Source organism: Rhinolophus sinicus, chromosome 3 (genome assembly GCF_057876585.1).
Source record: "Rhinolophus sinicus isolate RSI-liver-muscle chromosome 3, RSI-T2T, whole genome shotgun sequence".
In the NCBI taxonomy this organism is placed as follows: domain Eukaryota; kingdom Metazoa; phylum Chordata; class Mammalia; order Chiroptera; family Rhinolophidae; genus Rhinolophus; species Rhinolophus sinicus.
The window spans coordinates 50,626,255-50,652,100 of record NC_142503.1 but is presented as its reverse complement, the minus strand read 5'-3'; the positions used below and the strand labels follow the sequence as shown (position 1 = coordinate 50,652,100).

Below are 25,846 nucleotides of genomic sequence, written 5' to 3'. Positions count from 1 at the left end.
CAGCACCCCCGAGCTGCCAAGAGAGGCCAGGCCCACCTGACTGCCATCACGGGCTGATTCCACAGGCAGGGCCCCCTTCCAAATTAAATATTAAATTAGCATTATTTCATCCGTATCCAAAAATGTGCTCAGAGCCTAGACACGTCTTTCCTGTGCACTGGAATATGAACTGTACACCACAGGAAGAGCGCGGCCTTCAGCTAGGCGTTTGGGTCCGTGGGCCTTTGTGAAAGTTGGTATTTCACTAAATGCCATGTTGTGGGGCGGGGGAGTAGTCTTTCTGCTTTCATCTCTAGCCAGAGAACAGACGGCTCAGCCTGGTTCATGCTCATCATCTTAATCACAGGCTGAAGATGAATATTTTGGGTTAGTTTCCCTTTTTTATATACACAGTATCTATTTATAGCTATTTGCTGACGGACTCTACCAATTACTTGAAAGACTTGTATTTAGAGAGAAACAAACTAAAAATGGGAATTCAAAAGACAGCTATAGTTCTGCATTAGATTAGCCTGTTGTGGGGCAGGATCAGAATGGAGATGGTGGCTAGCACATGAACCGTGATGTCAAAACTGGAAATGGTCATCTGTTTTCACTTTAATCGGAGGATGATTAGAGAAAATACACACCCTTCTATCTGTCTTTGTTACTGCAAGCTCATCAGACCCCTCGTTCATGTTTATTCTGGGCGTTATCTGTTACAAGACCAGTGAAATTGCTGTCTCCACAGTCAGTGACATCCCATTTGCCAGACCCACTGCTTACCTTCCCTGCTTTCTCATACTTTCCTTCTCTTTGACAGTAACCATTTTCTCCGTGGAATATTTCCCGTGGTTTCCGAAGCATTCTTCCAAGCTAACTCCTCCTCGGTCTGTTGGGGGCTCCTGCTTTGCCTGTCAAACGTTGGTTCTCCCCAGGGTTCCATTCTCTGCCCCCTTACCCTTCTCAGTCTGTCTGTTTCTACTACTTTAACTGCAGCAGGAGCATGTGGAGACGAGGCCCCCACGTTGGGATCCAGGCCGTGGTCGTGCACATGGTACAGCAGACAGTAGCTCCTGTGGAGGCTGTGTTATGGGCAGTCAGTTAGACAGGAGTTCTCTGCCTCCTGCCCCTACTCTTCACCCTGGGCACAGGGCTGAAAGAAGGCAGGGTGGCTCGTGGGGACAGCAGAAAGGTAGTGGAGCCAGAGTACATGAACTGTGAAAAGAAGGAAGGTTCCACAGGGAGAGGAAATATTCAAGGAGAGATGCTCACCCACCCTGAACCATCTTGGTCACTCTTTCTTTACCTGTCCTGTTCATCTTGTCCTTAGGGCCCAGATCAGTGAGCACTACCTTCCTGGATCCTCCCAGGCAGTTAAGATCCCCTTGGGAATCTCGCAGCACTTGGTGCATTTTCTCAGTCAACAAATGTGTATTCTACTATTTTAGAATTTATGGTGTTTTAACAAAATTATTTTATTATCGTGTGCTGTTCTCGGTTTATTCACTTTGAAGACTTAATATCTAGCACATAGAATGATCAACAAAATAAATATTTGTTTAATAGGCGAATGAATGAGTAATATAAAACAATATTTATCCAAGATTCAATTTGAACCAAAGTATGAGAAGATGTTAGTGGACTAATTTACTAGTACAGTCCTGAGTTGAGGATTCACTGGATGGTTGTTTTCTCAGTGTTTTGGTTTCTCCTGCTCAATTAACACTCCTAGCTAATGTCAGCCATAACCAGCTATTGACGTTCCCTGTAACACAGTCACATTCTCTGAATACTCATTATGCACAATTCAGTAATGATTAACATTTGAACTCTGTCTGGGTTGAGCTGGCCACATCAAAGCTCCTTTTTTCACTAGGACTTTTAAAATATCAAATATGGACTGAATGAGTAGGTGTCAGAGAAACTGACTTTGTAAACTGAAAATCATAAACCTAGATTCATTTGAAATATGTCATGTGGAGTGCATACATAAAAATTATGAGCATTTTGATTTTTCCCTTGTAGGTAATAAATAACATCTGTAATATTCCTCCTCACCTTTTTCTGATTAGCTTTATGTCTGGCATATTTTCCCTGACACTCCTGTTTCGTGTTGTAGGGATTTCTCCAAGGAGAGACAGGATTCTGAATAAGTAGTATGGATGTAACAGAAAACTTGCAGCAATCAAAAATAAGTCCAGAAATAAGGGGTAGGATGAGTTTCGGGAGGGGGAGGGGCTGGAAGTTTTAATGGTGTTCAGGCCTCCCTATTTTCCCAGCAGAGCTTCACAGGCCCCGAGGGTGGGGGAGGCCCTGAACCACAAAGAGCATGTGGCTCCCTGTAACCCAGACCCACACACCAGCTTCACCATCCTGCAGTGCCACGTGCTCCCCAGGCTCACAGGTGCATCCAGCAGAGTGCGCTGGCCACTGGCTGTCACCCTGGGCTCCATGGAGCCTGAGGGGTCTTCTGGGGACTACTGACCATGAACCTGTGTGGAGGTTGGACAGCTCTGCTTTTAGCTGTTTTCTATGATGGGCAGCTGCACAGTTTGTTTGGAGGGAGGAGCTCTGTCAAGACCCATCACAAGCATCATAGATGCTGCTGCTAAAGATGGTGTCAGATGATTGAAGGTGACAGAAGGACAGGCAGTCCATACCGGGCCAGGTTGGGCCAGGCAAGAGGCTGAGCTGTGCTGGGCTCAGGAAGCCAGAGTTAAGAATTAAGGTGACTGTTGGGGGTCAGGCGATCCCAGTGTACAACCATTATTGGAATCCCTGTTCTACTTCACTCTGTTTTCACAATTTTGGCTAAATCTTTGGTCTAGCATATAGAATTTAGGTAGGATTGCCACATTTTTTCACATTATTCTTTCTCATTCATTTGTTTTTAAACCACTTTATTAAGATTGTCATACAAAAAGCTATACATATTGAATGCATACAACTTGATGATTTTTGAGATAACTATAAATCCATGAAACCATCACCACAATCTATGCCGTAAACATGTCCATCTCCTCCAAAAGTTTCCTCCTGTCCACTTTATGTATTACTATTTTGTGTGTGTATGTGTGGTAAGACCACTTACCCAATTTTTAAACCCACAGCACAGTGTTAACAAGTGTTAAACCCACAGTACAGTGTTGACAGTAGATCCCTAGGACTTACTCATCTTGCATAAAGTTTAGGTTATTAGTACCCTGTGACTAATACCTCCCCATTTCCCTATCCCCTCTTACCCATAATTTTCTAATAATACCTTGTTCTCTTGGCAGCTGGTTCAGATCGTACAGTCGTTGCAGACTTCATACACCTTGATTTTGATAGCTATCGATCAAAGGCCACAGGCTCAACTAAAATCGAAATGATTTCTTTCAGTTGATCAGTCAGTTTTGTCTATGTACCTAGTCTTATGGCAACTGCTGTGGGAATTCAAGAGACCAGTAACCAGGATTTTTATACTCATGGTGCACAGCACACTCACCACCCACAGGATCTCATTTCATGCTCACAGTCATCCTGTGAGGTAGGCATTGCTTCTATCCCTTTTCCACACAAGGAAACAGGAATTCAGAGTGGTTAAATAACTTAAGAAGATAATATAAAGAGATTATTCTAAAAGCTACTAAAATGCATGGTGGTTTCTCTGAGTTCTTTTCCAGAACTAGAGTCACGGGGAAGGGAATGCTACTGCTAATTCCTAATTGTTCTGTCAATCCCAGCTTTCGAGCTGGAGGGTCAAAACATATGGCTGTTGGGGGCTTTATTTCATCTCTGAAAATTAAGCAAAGTGGGTCAGGGAAGCATCAGCTCAGAGTGTGGGGGTTCTAGCCAGTATTTTTTCAGGAACTATTTTTAGAAAAAAACTTCTATTTTTAGATCCAGAATGATTTAAAAAACAAGACTCAAGACAACAATGAACATGGTCACATCTGGGTATGTAAGTCCTTACCACACAGAGAGATGAGAAGCACCGAGGCCTGAGCCCACAGTTTGGGGAACATGTAAAACCATGAACAGACTAGAGATTTGATCCACATGCACTGAGCGCATCTATCCAAATGTCGCCCAAATGCGCTATGATCTGGGGGAATGTGCAATCTGTGGGCCGTGGGACTCAGACTAGCTGGCACAATAAGGATTCTAGTGACTTGAATTTCACTTTGAATATGGTAGCCATTGAACTTTTCTTGAATTGAGCCACGAAGAAATGGTCAGCCAATCAAATATTTAGTGTAAATAAACTCTGAGAGGTATATCAACTCACATAATAAACTAACAAACAAGATATTTTCAAGAACTTTTAATGTAATCACAAAAGTTGAAGTTAGTTGTGCTATCTAAACCTAAGTCTTCTCTGTTCATTCAAACACATACCTGACAAAGAAAGTCCAAAATGATGGAATAGGTAAACGCTATGTCTGACGGCTTCCATGATTACATTTAAATTACAACTAAATTATATAGAACAGTCAACCTTGAGAATTATCTGAAGAGTAACTGTACAGAACCCCTATGACTAAGGATATATGTAAGAGGCCACATCGTGGCTGGTAGAAAAAGACAGAGATGTGAAACAGGCTGAACCCAAGCCCACAGGTAGTAGCTGACATCCAGAAGGAACACCTCAGCAGCAGAGGTCCGCCCTGAAGAGTGAAGGGTCCCAGCCCCATATCAGGCCCCCAGTCCAGGGACCTTGTGCCAGGCAGAGAAGAAGAGAGGGAGCGAGGGATCAAGAACCTAGTTGAAGTAATGACTGAAACTTCTGTGACCTGGTGAAGGAAATAGACAAACAAGCCCAGGAAGTGCACAGAGTCCCAAACAAGATAAACTCAAATAGGCCCACACCAAGATACATCATAATTAAAATGGCAAAGGTTAAATACAAAGAGACAATCCTAAATGCAGCAAGAGAAAGAAAACTAGTTACTTACAAGGGAGTTCCCATAAGAATATCTGCTGATTTCTCAACAGAAGCTTTGCCGGCCAGAATGGAGTGGCAGGAAATACTCAAAGTGATGAAAAGTAAGGACCTACAACCAAGACTACTCTGTCCAACAAAGCTATCAGTTAAAATTGAATGAGAAATAAAGAGCTTCCCAGAAAAGAAAAAGCTAAGAAAATTCATTACCACAGTAGTACAAGAAATGTTAAAGGGATTTCTTTAAATAGAAGAAAAAAACAAACAAAAAAATCAAAAATATGAATAACAAAGTGGCAATAACTATGTACCTATCAATAGTCACTTTAAATGTAAATGGATTAAATGCTCCCATCAAAAGACATAGGGTGGCTGAATGGATAAGAAAACAAGACCCATATAAATGTTGTCTACAAGAGACCCACCTCAGATCAAAAGATACACATAGACTGAAAGTCAGGGATGGAAAAAGATATTACAGGCAAATGGAAATGAAAGAAAAAAAACAGCTGGGGTAGGAATATTTATACAGACAAAATAGACTGTAGAACGAGGACTATAATAAGAGACAAGGACATTACATAATGATAAAGGGATCAACTCAGCAAGAGGAAATAATCCTAGTAAACATCTATGCACCCAACGTAGGAGCACCTAAATATATAAAACAAATATTGACTGACATAAAGGGAGAGATACACAGTAACACAACTATAGTAGGGGACTTTAACACCCCATTGACACCAATGGGCAGATCTTCCAGACAGAAAATCAAGGAAAGAGTGACTTTACGTGACACGCTAGGCCAGATGAATATAAGTGATATTTTTAGAGCAGTTCAGCCCAAGTAGCAGAATATGCATTTTTTTCAAGTGCTCGTGGAACACTTTCCAAGATAGACCACATGTTAGGCCACAAAACAAGTCTCAATAAATTTAAGATTGAAATCATATCAAGCGTCTTCTCTGACCACAATGGTATGAAACTAGAAATCAATTACAAGAAAAAACTGAAAAGCACACAAATACATGGAAGCTAAATAATGTGTTACTAAATAATGAATGGGTTGACTGATATCAAGAAAGAAATCAAAAGATACCTTGAGACAAATGAAAATTAAAACACAATGACCCAAAATCTATAGGACACAGAGAAAGAGGGAAATTTATAGCAATGTAGGCCTACCTCAAGAAATGATAAAAATCTCAAATAAACAATATAACTTTACACCTAAAGGAACTGGAAAAGGAACAGCAAACAAAGCCTAAAGTGGGTAGAAGAAAACAAATAATAAAGATCAGAGCAGAAATAAACAAAATAGAGGCTGAAAGAAAATACAAAAGATCAGTGAAACCAAGAATGGGTTCCTTGAAATGATAAACAAAATTGATAAACCTTTAACCAGACTCATCAAGAAAAAAAGAGAGGACCCAAATAAATAAAATCAAAAATGAAAGAGGAGAAGTGACAATGGACACCACCAAAATACAAAAAAATTTATGACAATACTATGAGCAATTATATGCCAACAAATTGAACAATCTGGAAGAAATGGATAAATTCCTAGAAGCATACAAACTTCCAAGGCTGAATCAAAAAGAAACAGAAAATCTGAACAGACTAATTACTACTAACAAAATCAAATCAGTAATCAACAAGCTCCCAACAAACAAAAGTCCTGGACCAGATGGTTTCACTGGTGAATTTAACCAAACATTCAAAAAAGAATTAACACCTATTCCTCTCAAACTATTTCAAAAAATTCAAGAGGAGGGAAAGCTCCCAAGCTCCTTCTATGAGCCACCATTACCCTGATTCCAAAACCAGACGAAGACAATACAAAAAAAGAAAACTATAGGCTGATATCCCTGATGAATATAGATGCAAAAATTCTCAACAAAATGTTAGCAAGCTGAATACAGCAGTATATTGAAAAGATCATACAGCACAATTGAATGGGATTCATTCCTGGTAGTCAAAGTTGGTTCAATATCCATAAATGATTTAATGTGATACACCACATAAACAAAATGAAAAATAAAAACCATATGATTATATTAATAGATGCAGAAAATCATTTTACAAAATGTAGCACCCATTTATGATAAAAACTCTCAACAAAGTGGGAATAGAGGGAACATATCTCAACATAATAAGGGTCATATATGACAAATGCACAGCTAATATCATATTCAATGGGGAAAAGCTAAGAGCGTTTTCCTTAAAATCAGGACCAAGATAAGGATGTCCACGTTCACCACTTTTATTCAACATAGTCCTGGAAGTCCTAGCCACAGCAATCATACAAGGAAAAGAATTAAAAGGCATCCAAATTGGAAAAGAAGCAGTTAAACTGTGATTATTTATAGAATATATAAATAATCACATATATATGTGTGTGTATGTGTATATGTATACATATATGTTTATATATATATATTTAGAGAGAGAGAGAACCCCAAAGTTTCTACCAAAACACTATTAGAACTGATAAATGAACTTAGTAAAGTAGCAGGATACAAAATTAATATTCAGATATCAGTTGCATTTTTATACACCAATAATTAACTATCATAAAGAAAAATTAAGAAAACAATCCCCTTTACAATTGCATCAAAAAAATACTTAGGAACCAATTTAACCAGGGAAATAAAAGAACTGTACGCAGGAAATTATAAGACGTTGAAGAGAGAAATTAAAGAAGATACAAGGGAATATTTACTTGGCATAAAAAAAAAATAATGAAATCTTACCATTTGTGACAACATGGATGATCCTAAAGGGCATTAAGTGAAATAAGTCAGACAGAGAAAGACAAATACCATATGATCTCACTTACATGTGGAATCTAAATAACAAAATAAACAAAACAGAATCATAGATACAGAGAACAAACTGATGGTTACTAGATAGGAGGGGGTTTGAAAGGCTGGGTAAGTCAGGTGAAAGGAACTAAAAAGTACAAATTGGTAATTACAAAATAGTCACGGGGATGTAAAGTATAGTATGGGGAATATAGTCAATGTAAAAACCATGTATGGTTTCAGATGGATACTAGTCTTATCAGGGGAATTACTTCATAAATTATATAAATGTCTAACCACTATGCTGTACACCTGTAACTAATGTAAAATAATATTGAATGTCAACTATAATTTAAAAAAAACAGTCAAAGGGATATAAAGTACAGCAAAGGGAATATAGTCAATAATATTGTAATAACTATGTACAGTGTCAGTTAGATAATAGACTCACCTTTGGGGTTATCACTGTGTGAGGCATAGAAACATCTAATCACTATGTTGTTTTGTACACTTGAAACTAATAATAAAAAAAAATGCCTGACAGTATTCCATACTAGGAAATACTGTGACAGCCAAATATCTGGAAAAGCTGGGGGGGGGGGAGCCTTCTTAGCCCAAGCAAGTAAGTTTTGCTATAAGAAAATAAGCATGTGGCATTAAAATATCAAGATGGCATCACACTAGCAAGAAGAATAAATGGATCATTAGAGATAGAATAAAATTATAAGCTGATCTTTGTAAATTATAGAAGTGATCAAAACCAAAAAGGGCACAGTTGAATGGCAGGCCACTCAACAAGGCAGGAAAGGGACTAAACCCTAAAAGTGGCAAATTAAAACTTACACCATTGATGCTTTTTCCCCTTAACCCTGTCCAAATTCTGGAACATGAATGGAGAGTCAATATAGGTCCTCTCCAAACCCAGACCAAAGTAAATTATGTGTTTTGTTTTTTGTTTTTTTCTGGTAAATAATGACTTCTGCCTACCTTCCTCCTTTATGTAAGGTCTTGAGTAAAAGGATATAAAAGAAAAAAGACCTATGTTATACTGATAGTAGCTAGCATTGAAGTGATAGTTATTGCCAGACATTATTACCTATTTTACAGAGTCATTGCAAGGATTAAATGATTTACCACACTTAGAAGACTTAACACAATGTTTTGTGTTTGTAAGCGTATAATAAGTGCGTGTAAGTATTAGCTGTTATTATCTTGAATGTTGACAATAGTCTTACAATATACCAGATACTATTCTAAGTACTTTATATGCCTTATCTCACTTGCTGTTATTATACTAATTTTATTGACAGCAAACTGAGGCATGGGAAGTTAAGAAACCTGCCCAAGATTGCACAACTGGTAATAACATTTATTGCACATTTATTATATGCTGGACATAGTGCTAATAAACATTTTCAATATATCATCACATTTAGACCACAGAACAATCCTGTGAAATATGATATTGTCCTCATTTTACATATGAGGAAAGGCAGGCTTAGGGAGGTCAGTTAATGCCAAAGGTCACACAGCCTGTGATAGTGAGTGATAGTGCTGAGATTTGAACCCAAGCAATCTGGCTCCAAACATGCAAATCCTGTACTGCCCTGCACCGTGGCCTTCTGGGAGAGCAGGGAGGCGGGGCCTATACCGGTACTCGGTCTACAGCTGTGTCCTCATTGCCTTCCCTAGCGGTGCTTTCCTTCAGGGTCACAGCATTAACTCTTCCTAAGCCCCATTCTGCGGTCATGCCCAGTTCATTCTACTTGAACGACATTCCAGAGAAGAGGCCCAGACCCTCCGTTCACCCTGCACTAATGCTTGGGACTCCTCACCACCCGGCCCAATTTTCTCTAAGCGTGAAAAGTTTGTTGTCTATGAACTTACTTCTTCTTATCTGCAAGTCAGCTAACATGTTTATTTTATTTAAACTTTGTGTAGTTAAAAGTCTCAAGGGTTATACACCAAAATGTTAACAGCAGCCAGTAAATTTCTAGGTAATTTTAATTTCCCTGTTCATACATTTTTGTATTTTCCAACTTATATACAACAAACATGTAAAGTACATAGTTGAAAAAAATAATGTATTTGATAAAATACAACTATAGAGTACAGTAGACAGTAATTTCCAAAGAGTCGGGAGGATGCATGATACAGCCCGGAGAGCAAGGCTGCCTTTTATGAACACCAGAAGAGCATGTGTGTCCTCAGACATCCCTCAGTCCCTTCCCCATCTGGTGAATCAAATCACCTGTCACTAATTAGTGTCTTTAAAATTATATTTTAGTCACAGACCCTTTCTTCAAACAAAAACACAGACAAATACAATATAGTTAGCAAATACTACAGATTCTTCCTTAAGGATTAAACTACGCTGACAGAAATGGAGATAGGATACCTGAACCCCCACCAACTAACTCACCATCCCATCTAAAGACAACTCCCAAGGTACTTCTAGAGCGCTTCTGGCTCTGGAGAACACAGTTCTCCGCTGAAACTATTGGTCAGCCTCGCTCCAGAGGTTGCTCAGATAAGGAGCTCTATAAGTTTACTACAGATTATGTAAGATACTGATTTCCTTCATTAGCCTTAAAATTGTCTGCTGATCTCCTTTTTCACATCCAAAATCAATACACATGACTAATCCAATTTATAACTGAGTAATTATGTCTGGCCAGAAAGCCTTATTATCTTTGAGGGGGCTTTTAGCTCAGAAGGAAAAGAGAAGATTTGTTTGTTTATGCTTCTCTCTGAACTCCCTAGTTACTGCTCAGAGCTTAACAAATCTAATGCCCTTTTTTCAATCCATCAAGCTGATGGATGGAATATTTGGTAATTCTGATTCATAGTCTGAAACTCTCTGCTCTCTTGACTTCTGCAATGTCCTGTTCAACTGGCTTTCTTCCTCATATTATTTTCTTGTCTGCCTCATTTGCTCACACTTTTCTTTGGCATTCAGTACTCTGTCTCTGGGCTACTGCTTTTCTTTTGCTTCACTCTACAGACAACTAATCCATTTCCAGGATTCAACGATCATAGCATTGTGGGTGGTCTTTGAATCAGTGTGTTTTTCAGTCTGTCATATAGGGTGAGGTGCTTTAGCTCCAATATGTAGTTGATATTTCTACCTTGAGTTCATAGTAACACTTCAAAGTCAGTATGCCCAGCTCCAGAATCATATTATCACCACTAATTCCTGCGGCAGCATCTCTTATCTACTCTGCCAGCCATGACACTATACTCCAAATCACCAAACTTGAAACCTTGGAATTTTATTATTTATAACCTTTAGTTCCCAAATATCTTAGATTGTACATTCAAAACTTCTCTTACATGTCTCTACTTATTACTTCATGCAGAACACAATGCTTTCTTATCACATAGTTGTTAATCAATAAATATCTATCAAATCTGAATCTGTTCCAACCGTGCCAGAGAAACTCGAAAAATTTGTTAACATTTTAAGAAATCTCTGTCTGCTGTCTCTCAATAGTCTATCCAATACCGTGTTGATTTACTAATGAAAACACAAATTGAAGTTAGGATAGCAGCTGCCTTGGGAAGACAAAGGTAAGAAATGGTGGCTGCCAACATAGGTTTCTAACGTGCTAGTAACATTCTTTCTTGAGGGGACTGGTGTTTCAGGAGAGAGTCCACTCTTCATCAAGCATGATTTGTGCACTTTGCTCTATGAGTGTTATTAAAAAATGGTTTTAAAGCAGCCTTTGGATTGACACGGAAAACGAAAGAGGTTCTTGATGATCAAATGATTTTTAAAAAGATAAAGATTCTTTATAAAATTTTTAGATAGGCAAAAAAAAAAATTAATTCTGAAAGTATCAGGTATAAGATGTGGAGAAATGGGGACATTACCAGTAGGATGGCCCATTAGTATTTGTTGTAAAGTTGGAAAGGTGTATACCTTGCAACCAGACAGTTCTACTTCCAGACACATACACTAGAGAAACTCTTGCATGTGTACACAGGAAATGTGGGTAACCATGTTCATTGCAGGCTAGCTTATAGTAGCAAAAAAAAAATTTAAAGCAACCTAAATGCCCATCAACAGGATAAATAAAATGTGTTTTTTTAATATAGCAAAATTTTAAAGTTAAATATATGCATTTATAATCACAGGGCTCTGAAAATACGATGATGGATGAAAAACAAGTGCAGGATATATATAGCATAACACACATACATTTTTAAATACACAACAATACTGTGTATTATTCCTTGATACATTTATGTGTTACTGTATTTTTAAATGGCTGAAGGAAACCCTATACACTGAAGTCATGACAACAGCATTCTCTGAGGGAGAGGATGAAAGTACTGAGTTTGAAAGGATGGGGACAAAAGAGACTGTCACTTCATTTTCATCATCCTGTTTCTTTTATTTAAAAAAAGCAAGTATGACAAAATGTTAACATCTCTTCATGCTGGGTGACAGCTCACAGGATGTTAGTTATATTATCCCGTGTAAATTTTCTCTTTGTTTAAATTCTGGAAATGAAAATGTATCATTGAGATAACAGCATCTTTCATCATTTAGCCTTATTTATTGTCTAGGTGTTTTATGTTCCTGTCTGTTTTAAGAAAAATGTAAGTATAGCTGAGATAGCTAAGTTTCCTTTTTTGTTGTTGTTGATGTTCACAAAGCAGCCTCGTTTTATTTACCATTCTTTGTTATCAAAATGTGGCCTTTATACACACTGGTGAGGAGCAAAATCCCAAGGGCTCCCAGTTCTACCACAGGCTGTGTATTAAGAACACACTTTCTGGGACAGACACCCTCATGTGCCTCGGTCATTGAAAGCTTCCGTTTGTATGGAGCCAAAATAGCCACAGGCACATAGAGGAACAAGAAGTCAAAAAGACTTCCTTTTTGGCACTAATGATTTTTTTTGATACATGATCGTTAAGACTGAAGGTCTGATGAAACCACCAGTGTTTATTGACTCAGTCTCCAGTATGTATCTCCAGGGTCATTTCCACAAAACTCACAAAAGAATGGGACCCTGCCTTTTCCACCTCCGACAGTGCTTCCTGCGTTTAACTCTGAGCAGCATGGAAGTCTCATCCTGGCAGGGACAAGGGTTCTCTCAAGTCCTTTATAACAGGATGGTGGCCAGGTGGACCAACCACTGTGGTGGAGAGTGCACGTTTATGGATGTGTCACACCCCACCCATTGGATGGGTTGTCTGGCTGCCTTTGAAAGTGCACCCAAGCTGATATCTGTGACCATATTTGAAAAGTTAAATAAACGTGGACTAAAACAGACTAAATATTGTATGTTTAGGCCCTTAGTTGAGGCCTTTAAATATAGACAGGTAGGAGTGAGCTGGGGGACTCCATACCTTGCCCTCAGGGATCCACCAGGGTCTTCAACGAGAGTCAAATTCAGGTCTCTCTGTACCTTACTCGCTCCTCCCCACAAGCAGGCAAAGGAGGGAGTTATCAGAAAGAAGGAACTAAGCATGCTCAATTCAGACCCTTTTGTCTCTCTAATTTCAGAGCCAGAGTGTCCCCAGGATATATGGCAGCACTCTGGTCTGCTCTGAGCTGTGTACTCTGAGGGCACCTGGTGAGTGTCCTTCAAGATAAGTGACTGGTGGTTTAGTCTTTCTAAGTCAAGGGTCAGTTATCAGCAAGGCCTTTCTGCCGCTGATCTGAAACTACTCGTATGTTCTCTCCAATCAACTTTATCAGTAACAAAAGCAATGTTTTTAGCTCCATCTGTCTGGCCTCTACCTCTCAATTGGTTCTAAACTCAAGAGGGGAGGAGGGAGCAGGTATTAATTGTTCTCCTCAAAACCTGAATGATCAATTAACATAAGGCCTCAAGATGGTAAAGTAGTGTAATCCAGGATACCAACCAATCATTTGTGTACCAAATTCATTCTTACATCCATAATTATCCAGTCTGAATAGTTAACTGAGCACTGCTCACTTACTTTTGGATTTCATACCTAATGGTTAAAAAAATAAATATATGTACTATTTATCATGGCATGCTTGAACTCTCATAGTTTGAGATAGACTCCATTAAAATGTACATTTTATAATGTTATGTTATCTACATAGATATAAGTACACACAGAAAATGTATTTATTTAATTCAGTCATTTAGCAAAAAAAAACAAAACGCACGAAAACAACCCACCATGCTGTAACAGAACCCTGTTCTGCATACAGCCAGCTCTACGTTGGCAGAACATAGTGATTTTAAGGATGAATTAGTGTTCTAATCTCTTTGGGATTTCCTTTATATTTGTGGTGGTTTATGACTGACATTTAAAGTAACTATAGCTCTGTTTATATTTAATAAAAGATTCATTTCTGCATCGGGACACACATTTATACTCCAGTGTTGAAGAAAAGCTACTGTTGTGCAAGAAGGATCTACAATGCTGATTTGCAACAACACATTCCATTAACAGTGCTCTAATTCTCGCAAACTATTTATTCCCAGGTCCTAGGAACAGCATGATTCCAGCAACAGATGATTCTTCTCTTCCAGAATATTCAGCTTTCAACACATCTGTCCATGCTGCAATTAGGCACAAGAACTGGAAACTCCTCACAGGCTACCCAGGTAGAATACTCAGCTTTTCCCAAAATGTAACCACATCATTCTGGGGCTGCTGAATGAGGAGGTGGGAGGAGTCGTGTGATTTTTAATCCTGACCCCCCCATACACCCCTCCCCTGAAACAATTCAGAATTAACTATAGGGGGAGTGAAAGGGAGAAATACAACTCTAATGCTTCGTGGAAAATAGGGATTTCAGATGTGTGTGTGGCTCTTAAGTGCAGCAAAGAGACTCCCTCAAAGCTGCATCCTGAACTAATGGTGTCGCTGGGGGAGGAGGCCTGCTTCCTCTGAGCACATCCTCTAAAAGTGACATCTGTTAAATACTTTTTAAATATGTGCATGATGGTTAAGGCTGTGATATAATTAAGCAGTGTTTATAATGAGGACATTCTTGGCATTGGCGGCAAGACAATTCTTCCTTTTTGGAACTCCCCAGGTGTTGCAAGACATTTTAGCATCCCTGGCCCATGACCACTAAATGCCAGTAGCACCCCCCCAAGTCACTGTGACAACTAAATATACTCGCTACACACACACAAACACACACACACACACACACACACACACACACGTGCACACTCCTGGGTACCCCTGGTTGTGAAGCAGTGACACACGTCTAGTTAAAGTACCAGAGGTCAGAATCTGAGACAGATCTAGACAGAGCATCAAAGAACCCATCTTTTTCATGGGTCCATGTCCAGAACCCAGTTCCCTCCTCGTAATTAGAACCTGCCTGCCATGTCTCTCCCCAATAAACTGTTGTATTTCTTTGCCAGGCTGTGGTTACTGGTTCCCTCCACCAACTCAATACAATGTTTCTGAGATACCTTCATCGGACCCACCAACCAAGACCCTCTGGCTCTTTGATATTGATCAGGACCCAGAAGAGAGACATGACCTGTCAAGAAAATATCCCCATATCGTCAAACAGCTGCTTTCCCGTCTGCAGTTCTACCACAAACACTCAGTGCCTGTGTACTTCCCGGAACAGGACCCCCGCTGTGATCCCAAGAGCACTGGGGCATGGGGCCCTTGGATGTAGGATTTCGGGCAGCCTGGGGTTGGGGGGACTAGAAAACCTTTCTGTTGCAAGGTGCAGTTCAGGTCTTTTACTGGTGTGACTCTTGTCTCATCTATTCCCTCAACTTGGGTTCACCTGGCCCTTCTCTGGCTTCTAAAGCACACTGAAGTGTCTCATTTCAACGCCTCATGCATTTAAGAAGCTGATAAAATCTGGAACACTCCTGCTGTTGGCTGGGATGTGTGTCTAGAGGAGAGGGTGAATGGGCCCATCCCCTTTTTTCTGAGCTGTGGGACAGCTGGGAACTTGACTGGAAATAGGAAGTTATTGAGTCCTGAAGGCTGGAGCAGCTGGTTCCTTCTAACTCACAAGTCAGATGTTAGATTTCCCTCTGCCAATAGCCGGGTTTTATTGGAATGACTCACATTTTTTCTAACAAATGAAGGGAGTAGACGATTGTTAATGGTTCTGTTGGCCAGGGGGTCTCCCTGTCTGTGAGAGATCAAGTTCAGGCGTTCCATGGGAACAACCCACCTTGGTTCACCCCTTGCTCACTCACCTCATCACTCAACCCCTCATGGAGCATAAGGCCCATTTCATTGTCAAGGGCAATATGGCAATATGCCTACTCCTTTGTTCTGGTTTCTACAATAAAGAACTGTGTTTTTATCCCCAAGTTTTTCCCCAGCCATTGCTCATTTTGTCTAGACTTTCTGCCACTTCCAGCTCCTCTGTGGTTCTTTTCCTTCCCTTCCTTTTGACTCAGGCATCCTGTGCCTGAGAAAGGCTATTTTGCTCCTCCACTCTGAGCACCACTGGTTTTTGGAACACTGCTGAGCCCTGCCTATTTTTTGCCCCCTACACAGAAGCAAGCGCCTTGCCCAGAGAAAGTGGCCACGCCTGGCTCTGTGAGAGTGCCCATGGTGGACATGAAAAGGGCTGGGTGGGTAAGGCTTGGGTCTGTGTCATTCTGTTTGGTGCAGATTTTTCTAGTTGCATGGAGCTGATTATCATGATTGTGGCTTTGTCTCATAATATAGTAAGAGTTGCACTGCTATTCCCTAACAGTGAGGAGAAACCCCAGGAAAGCATAATATTGTCCTGAGATGATGGAAGTGGGCAATTTGAAATGGCCAGCATCTGGGATACTGGGCCTTGGTAAAGTCAGGAAGGCCTATCCACGGTTCTCTGGACTCTCTTTTGCAGTCACTCCACCGTTTCATTCACTGCTTATCACCAATGCCTGGATCAGTGCCTGGTACATAGAAGGCACTCAATACACTTTTTAAGAAATAAATGAATGGACAAAAAAGCAAATGAGAAAAATCTCACACCATGAACGGTGCTAGTCTAGTTAGCTAAATACAGGAGCAATATAAATGTCTTCCAACCATTGCTTTTCTGTTCTCAAGCTGCCCTCGTGGAGTAGGAGCCTAGTCTGTATATCAGGGCAGTCATAGGACATGCCATAAATTGTAATGTCCTCTGGGTGGGGAGGATATATGCCAGAGGTACTCTTTTGCCAATAATCCTTAGTTCTATTCTTTTCCTAGGAACTAAAACCACACGAGAAACTAAAACCACCAAATAATATGATATAGGTCCTAGAATAGCCATCCATCAATTCAGTAGCAATATTTTCCAGTCACTACTCACTTGTATTAAAATATGATGAGAAAATGATGCTAGAACTAATGGCACCCATTACCTACCCATATCCGACTCCTGGGTTGGAAAACAACTAGCCAAAGTGCTATTACCTCTTACTCTCAAGCCTGTGGCAGATATTATGAACTAACAGAGCCCAAATGTTCCTTCTGGTGCCTTCTAATCTCAGGACAGTAGGTAACCATTAATAAGATTGGAGGCCATCGCTATGTGGCACCTCTCCTTACTGTACTCCCAGCAGCTGTCCCTAATTCTACTTCCTTGATTGCTATGTACAGTGTGGATGTTCGGCACTCAATAAATGTAAAAGGGATTTTAAAGACTAACTTTTTGTGAAACTTTTATTTGAGATTTTGTTTTATTCACAATAGAATGTATTTCATTAGGTTTTCTTTTTCTGTACCCAGAATGTGAACAGATTCGTATGTTGTCATTAGAAGTATTAATGTTATTTCTTTCTGAATGTGTTTACCTTTAAAAAAGGGTTTTGTTTATTTAATTGTGTTTCTTTGTTACTTCACAATTGTCCTACATTTGGGGGACAGAAAAATTAAATTTATCTTTTAGAATGTGTCAGCGGTGAGTACGGGGTTTCCATTTGGGTGATGAAACATTTCTGGTGAGTGTTGCACAGCTTCATGATAAACTTAATGCCTCTGAATTGTACACTTTAAAATGGTTAAAATGATCAATTTTAAGTTATAATGTGGGGATAGAGTCCTGGAGAGCAGTTTCCAGGCTCTCGGCCTCACATGGAAAGGTGCTGGCTTGGGTAGTAGATGGCCATCAGCTGTGACTAGTTGGCCATCAGCTGTTACCTGTTAGCCATTAGCCACTGATATAACTGCCATGGCTGAGCTGGCAGGCGCGGATTGCAGCTAGCAAGGGGTTGGTTAGTTGGCAGAGAAATGGATGGCAGATTGCGGATCGTGTGGCTCCAGCTTCCTGTGTCTCCAGCCCAGCCGCCAGTGAGAATATAGCGGTATGACTCCCCTATCTATGGCTCCGTGGGTGTTCCTTTTTGGCCTCACCATGTCCTGCGTTTTTATGTGGGGAGCGGGACCAAAGACCCTGCATGACACCCCGCATGACATATGTAGGTTTTACAATTTAAAAAATGTGTTGGCCCATTTTTATTATCTTTCCCAGTCACCACTTAAACTTTAAAATCTATTTTTTTCTCCAAGAGAATAGCCACTGGTTCATTTTTAGGCTGTTGAAACATCAGCCTGCTCACCTGGTGATCACCCTTACCAGTCCCCAAGAGCAGGTATGTTCAAACGGTGTGGAGATACCCATCTTATCTCTTTCACCTTTGCTCTGTTGCCATGGGAGCCACCCACCACAAGGCACAGAGCAGAGGAGAGCGCTGACTCAGGCTGCCAGGGGCCTGCCTTCAGAGCTTTGTGACAGTCAGGAACCTGGAGAGGCACTTTCATTCTCAAACTAATTCCCCCAAGGAATCAGTCATGGAGCTTAAAGTATTTCAGTTCATCACCTTTGTTATTCTTCTCACAATAGAGATAATAGTATCTCTAACAATTGTAGAAAACTATAAAAGAAAATTAATTCATAAGCCACCCACCCAGAGATAGCCACCATTAACCTTTTATGCCCCTTTAAGAGAATAACTAAATGTCCCAGTTCCCAGATTGGTTTTCAAATCCCTCTGTGCCCGGTTGAGCCCTCATTGGAGACTCAAGATGGTGATAAATACAATGTCACCTCTGGAAATCTTCACTTTAATCCCATTAATCAAGTATAGCTGTCCCCAGGATTTTGACTGCACAGGGGCATGATTTCACACACACACATTCTCTCCCCACGCCTCCCTCTTCTTCTCCCCACCCCTAGTTCCCTCTCTCTCCTCCATGGGCTTCAAGAGGGGTCCTGGGCACTGAGAATCCAGCTTGCAAGCCATCAAACTAGTAAGTAGGTCCCACCCTCTTGTCCACACCCATCTTGCAGATCAGGGCAGATGAGATACATACACACTTCTCCCCTCCTCAGATAAACAGGACTTTGCTTTTATTTGCATTAAATGAATCGAAGCTGGGATTTGCCTTCTATGCCAGTGTTTTGTTGCCAGGATCATTCAAGTTCACACTGTGCATTGGGGGCGAGAACAGGGGCAGCTGATGGCAGCAAGTAGGAGAGGGTACATCGGATCAGACCCCGCTCCCACAGGGCTTCCCTACCAGGGAGCCCAGCAGACAGGACGTCCCAGGAGAGGGCAGAGGGGAAATGGAAGGGGCTTATGAGTCAGAGGAAATGCAGTCAAATGCCCTGCAAAGGAATTTATTTACCTTAATTTTTGGTTTTTATTTTTCACACCCATGAAACCGATGAGTTCTTTCTGTATAAATTATTTTTAAAGTTGAAACGTTTGATTAGACGATCCTCCGATTCTGTTAGGGAAGCAGCTCTTTGGTATGAAAATGTTTCTAGGGGCTTCACAATAAGGCAGCTGGGTCTTCTTGGTTCTTAAGCCAGTGCTTAAATGCAAGTGTTTGAGTTTAACACCTACAGGTGATGGAAATATGTGGGTCCCACGTCCAGGACTCCAGGCGAAGGAGAAGGGCCCCTCTCCATGGGACCTGCATGTGTTCTGTCACTGAGGTCCACAGAGCCTCCATGTCCCCCCCAAATGGGTCAAGCTCCCCAGGCAGGGCCAGGAGGACACGCCAGCAATCCCACAGCTCGTTGCTCAGGGCCCCACAGACCTCTGTGGCTTACATAGTCCTTTCACCTCTGGGAGTCTTAACATGGTGCTTTCTCTTAAATTTCCATTCTTTACTAGAAGAAGTAATTTTAAGGGATGATGTTGTATCACCACAGTAAAGGGAAAACTAGTGTCACGGGTAATCATAAAAATATACACAGTCGATCCAAATTGCTCTTAAACTTGAGCTAGAAACTCTTCCTGGTCTGGAGGAAAGACAAAGAATTGAAGAATAACTTTTTTCACTAAATGATTCATCATCACCAGTGCCGGGGCTGTGATTTGGCGACACTGGTATGGAGATGAGGAAACTCCCTCAGGGCAGGCACACCCGTTTTCAGTGTGTGCCCAGGTCCCACTGTGACAGGTGACTTGACTGGTGATATGCTGCTGTCCCCTCTATTGGCTGAATCACATCTGTCCCGTAACAGTTTGTTTTGCTCCTGTGCCTGCAGACCCCGAAGCCTAGGGACACATTCGAAATGAGTTAAAAGTATAAACACAAGGAAGCAACATACACATCCTCTGGAATACAGTAGAAAAGTCACAGAGGCTCCAACCCAAGGAAGAAGCAAGGAAAGTCAATAAACAAGTTGGTTGAGATGCAACATACAGAGAAGAAATGTTTGGAAGAAACAAACAAATACCACAAGGAGGAAAAAAGAGACAACATGGAGGTTTCTTGGGTTGAAAATTTCCCTGAGCCTTAAATTCCAGGATTGTAAATCTCTGGTCCCCTAGATCATAAAACTGCCATCCCAGGAGACTCGGTGTCACCAATGCCTAGAAATTGCTCCTACGTTGCTGCCTCACCAGCCAGTTTGTTCCCCCCAGGTGCCCATGTGGGCCTCATCTGGCCCCAATTCACCACAACCTTGGATAGTGTAATTTAGTTCATGTCTTGCTAATCATAAGGCAAGGCAAGGAATTAACCTTCCTTGAGGACATGCTGTACGACAAACACCATTTGGCTTTTACAATGGCTACTAAACTCACAGTAATGTTTCATCATTAGGTAAACGGTTTTACTATTTTAGAAATTATCTTGCATGACGTCACCGCCAGGAAAGTTGTAAATGGAGCCCAGATTGCTTTTTAAAAGCCTGGCTCTCTACTATGCTCCCCTGCAACCTCTAGCCCTGCACTTCCTTCCCTTACCTTTGTCCTACACCTTGAAGAGCAGAGGAAAATTTGTTGGAAGTCCTGTTTTACAACGTAGAACTCGGGAGCCTCTGGAGTGAACATCAACCCGGCAGAAGGCCTGGGATGAGTAGGGGGGCAGGGAAGCCAGTGAGGAGGCGAGGGCAACAGTTTAGCCAAGAAGTAATGCCAACTAAGCAGGTATGCAAGTAGGAGGATGAAAAGCTAATTGGAGGTTAGAAATTTAAACCGCATTTGAAAAGAGTTGGAATTACTCAACCTGGAAAGGGATTTTATTTGTTTTTTATATATTTCATAGGAAAATCGCCTTCCCACACACAGGTCACAGAGGCTGGTGCCCTTGTCCCAGTGAATGCAGAGACAAACCCGACAGTACGAGGCTGAAGTGAAAGTGGAGAGGCAGGATGTACAGGTGGGTTCGTAAAGCTCACTGCAGCTTCTGATGATGGTGCTCGTTTCAAAATTGAATGTCTTATTCTATCAGCAGTTGGCATCAACCAGTCTTTCATCTTTAGTTACAATCAGTTACCATCTTGCCAAATTCTGGAGGAAATAGTGGTTCCTGCAGCCTCCCAGACTTTTATACAAAGTCAACAGGATCTCATTCACCTTCTGTGCTTAAGACTGAGGTGAAAAGGAACAAACGCTTCAGATACATAGGATATTTCTTCAAGTTCTGTTTGTAAGGTAGTGATTTACCTCTGGGGATTCAGATGAAAGAAAGTAATGCAGAGGTTAGCCTGGATATGTGGACTTTTTTATTAGGAATATTGCTTTGTGAGGTTCTCCTTGAAACGAGGAACAAATAATGACTATGTTTCAGTTCGGAGAGTAAGGTTTGGTTTGCAGTGTTGCGTGAATTGGAGAGCTCTGTTATTGGTCAACAGGACCGGGTTGGAAAAATGCTTTGATTTCTATGGTTGGTTAAAATTGTTGCCTTAAGGAAAAAGTAGCTGAGCCATAGGAATTATGCCTACAACTCCTCTTACTGGTTGGGAGGGGAAAATGTCCCTGAGAGAATTCTCTGCTTCTTACGCAACAGTCTGGAGAGGCAGCTGCTGCGGTAGGCGGGTCCGGGCTGGTGCTGCAAAGAATGCGCTGCGTAGAGCTTCTGCTGGCTTTTGGACTCACTCATCCCAGTGCTTATCTGGACAAACTCACCTGGCTACCAAGCAGAGCCAAGCCAAGGCCTCGCTAACCCATCCTTCGCGGGAGGAAAGAAATAGCTTGTCTTGGGATGGGGATGGCAGGATGGAGAAGTGGGCACTTGGTGCTGTTAGCCTCCCCTTCTGTCACTAAGGTTTTATGCATAACACCATCCGTGGAGAGAACTTGACCTGACTTTTATCAGTACTTAAAATCTTACACAATTTTTAAAAATTGGCTGGTTGGACAGGCTTATGTTATTTTGTGTTTCTTTCGGTGCCAGGAGATGGGACTTTTCCGTATAGCTAATGATCCCTCTGGCTCTTTTTTGAGTGGCCTGCTCAGCCCCATTCCTCCCCGACACACACACACACAATTTCACAAGCCCTGTCGGGAGGGCACAGGAGCAGGTGGCACAGGAACCCCAGCTGAGAGGATACTGCAGGGAAAAGCCCAGCCCTTGTTTGGCCCTGAATCATCATCTCAGCTGGGACTGCTGGTCTCCCTTCCACATGGTGCTTTTCGCGTGGTTAATGGCCTCTGCTTTAATTCAGACTTTGGAACTGTCACGAGGCAGGGAAAAGTAAAGAGGTGGAGAAGCAAAAGGCAAGGTCCTTTTCTTGTCTTATGGACCAAGCCAAACAGACTTGAGAGCCCTCTGTGTAAGCTAATAATTCAACTCTCCTTGAAGTGATATTCTTTTCATGTAAGAATATTAATATTGGGCTTGGAACCCTGGGGTAGCGGGGGGGGGGGGAGAAGAGCTGGAGAGAGAAGGCAGCTGCTCAGTCACTCCCCTGTGATTCCCAAATTCAGCAAGTCTGGTCCCAACTGGCACTGGGGCACACCCCACTTGGCAAAACAAAACCCTGCAGATAGGTGACTCACCCTACTTAGAAGCAGTTTAACAACCACTTGCTTCTTACCAAGCATAGCCCTTGGGGTGATCTCACCCCTGAGGACCATATCCCACCCATCCCCACACAGGACAGGAGTTATGATGGCCACAACTGCTTCTCCCTGGTGACGGTGCTTTTATGCCCTTGGGCCCTTATACACTGGCTGGCCTATGACCTATAGACCCCTATAGCCTATTTCCTCTCCAGCCTCCTCAGGAAGAGGTCACTGCCCTCTGTATAAACAACTCCTTATAACTGAAAACTTGCCCTCAACTTTTAGCCTTTCCTTTTCCAGCATGAATAATCCCAACGCCTGTCATCTGACTTCCCACACTTCTGTCAGCCATCTGCCAGCGCTCTCGTGATTCCAGGCTTTAACACGAGCTAATCCCTTCACACAGTTCCATCTGCTCTTTCCTCTTTGCTTCACTAGCTCATCCTTCAGGTCTAAACTGGAAGGTCCCTTCCCCTGGGAAGGTGTCCCTAACCTGCTGGACTGGAATGCCGTTTCTGACGTGCACATCTCCTGTGAGAGTGGCCATCACACTGTGCTGTTATTTGTGTGTAACTGTCTATATTCCCCACCAGCCGCAAGTCTCACGTCCCGTTTGTTTGGTGGGTGTCTTTGCCTCATAGAGCAGGGCTTGGCACTTACACAATACTTGTTGGCTGCATGTTCCATATATCGAAGTCAAAGAACCTAACCACCTTCCGATTTCAAGATGACATTTGAGTCCCTGATTCTAAAGTCCGGCCCTTGTTCCCAACCCTTCCATTTTACCTTCAGACCGTGTTGACTCAGCCTTGATGGCAGCCCCACCCTGCTGCCTGCTCTGGAGAAATGTGTGTCTGGAGCATTGGCTATCTTCAAAGGGCTTCATCTGCATCAGCTGGAAGGATTTCAGCCCCTTTGTCAAATCAGGGTGAACATTACACTCTCCAGACTCCTCAGGCAGGTTTTGTTTACCCTGGGATCTCCTCCAAGATATCAGCTGATGGCTTCACTTTTTATGGTCTCAGATGTGGACAGACTCAGATTTTCCCCCCTTCATCTTCCAGCCCTTCCCTAAGATTCCCCCACCCCCTTCATTTGTTCAAGCTTTGTTACAGATGCTTTTCCCTGTACGACTTCCCCTGCAGAAATCTGGCTTCTTGGCTTCCACCTAGTGCTGAGATATGCCGTGCAAATGCCTAAGATGGGCTGCCAAGGGCAGATGGCATGTTTCCTGATGCTCTTTAGTTACAGATCCATACTTACCGAGGCTTTTCTCCTTCTACAGAATCGGAATGGATGTTTGTGGGTTTTGGTGTAGATACAATGGAGATAAACTAGTGGTTTCCTTAAAGATGTAGAATTGGAAATGTTTTTTGAACGCAGCGGTTGGGGTTACTAGCGATACAAGCGTAGTCACCTAGAGGCAGACAAGGGTAGCATGAATCTTGGGGAAAGTATAAGGCACAAACATGTTTAAGACCACACACTTCCATTTGCTGAGCACCTTCTAAGTACTCTATGTCTGGCACGGCAGGTATAATGTATAAATAAGATAAATAAGGCGTGCTCAAGGAGTGCACAGTCTTTTAGGACAATGACAATAAGGCATGGTGACTGCCATGTACAGGTTCCGGGAGGGTGGGAGTTAGGGACAGGGAGAGCACAAACATTGGGGTTGCACGCATGTCCCCTGACCTGGCACTGCTGGTACTGACTGTGGCAGTGGGACCTAGAAAGCCATTAAAAACAAACAAACAAAAAACTTCAAATACCTGGGGCACAAGATCACACATGATTTCCATGGTCATCAAGATTGTTTGGAGATTCTGATATTTTTCTCTCAGCTGAACTCAGAAATCAAGCAAATGAGCCACACACAATGCCTTCTGCCCTGTGTATTATCTATTGCTATGTAACAAATTACTGCCACAGACAAAAAGTATTTTTCTCCCTCAGTTTCTCAGGGTCAGGAATCTGAGGGCGCAGCTTACTTAGGTGGCTGTCGCTAAGGGCGATTATGGGGTGGCCATCTCAACTGAAGGCTTGACTTGTTGGGGGAATGGGTAGGACTCAAGAGAGAGCATGAGTACCCATGATGAAAGCCACAGGCATTTACAACTAAAGTGACATCCATTCCAGATATTCCATTTGTTAGAAGCCAGTCAATAAATCCAGCCCATACCCACGGGAGGAGGATTACTCGAGAGTATGGACCCTTGGGGACCATTTTAGAATCTACTGTGCCCCTCCACCTGGTACCATTTTCTTCCCATTCTCATTGGTTCCTTCCCAGTTCAGGATGTGCTTATGAAAAGGACTGGTGATTGCTTCCTTCTTTCGTCTGTCACTGAGAGGGGGGAATGGCCTTAAATCATCACCGTACATCAGGTTGGATGTTTTGTTTGTACAGGTAGGGGACCCAGGACTTGGTGATGCTGGCAGAGCCTCCCTCTAAACAGGCTAAGTATTGGGTCAGAGGTGGTAGCTTTAGGAAGAGGTCATTTCTGGAAGTGTGTGCCTAGAGGAGATCCATTTTGCAAAATATGATTTGAAGCCTGGCCGGCCCCTTAATGCTAAGCAGTCTGCCATTTATAAAAATGCATATAGTCCCTTTGAAGTGCAGGGCCAAATAGCTGTCTCGCAGCGAGGACCATTTCTGTGCTATCTCAGGGCTGAGCCTGCCCATATGGTCACAGAATCCAAACTGGTCTTGATACCTCCCTCACCTTCCCTTTCAGACTATGGAGGAGGAAGAAACTTTCCTCTGCCCTCAAGGTTCTTTCAGCTGGTCTAATAGTCAAATAAACATGAGACAGATTAGCAAGAGAAAATACCAAATTTAATTACATACATATGTATGGGAACCCCACTTATGTGAGAAGAGTCAGAGACCCCACATAAGAGGTTCAAAGGGAAAATGAGGTATA

General features: G+C 42.0%; 1 protein-coding gene across 1 annotated transcript in view; it reads left to right on the top strand.

Moving 5' to 3' along the window:
- Window positions 1-17,572, top strand: part of ARSB (arylsulfatase B) — a 146,313-nt gene extending 128,741 nt beyond the window's left edge. The window contains exons 7-8 of the mRNA XM_019728179.3: window positions 14,187-14,309; window positions 15,084-17,572. Coding sequence (XP_019583738.3) covers window positions 14,187-14,309; window positions 15,084-15,349 — 389 coding nt within the window. The 3' untranslated portion in view covers window positions 15,350-17,572. The remainder of the gene's footprint in view (window positions 1-14,186; window positions 14,310-15,083) is intronic.
- The last annotated feature ends 8,274 nt before the right edge of the window (window positions 17,573-25,846 follow it).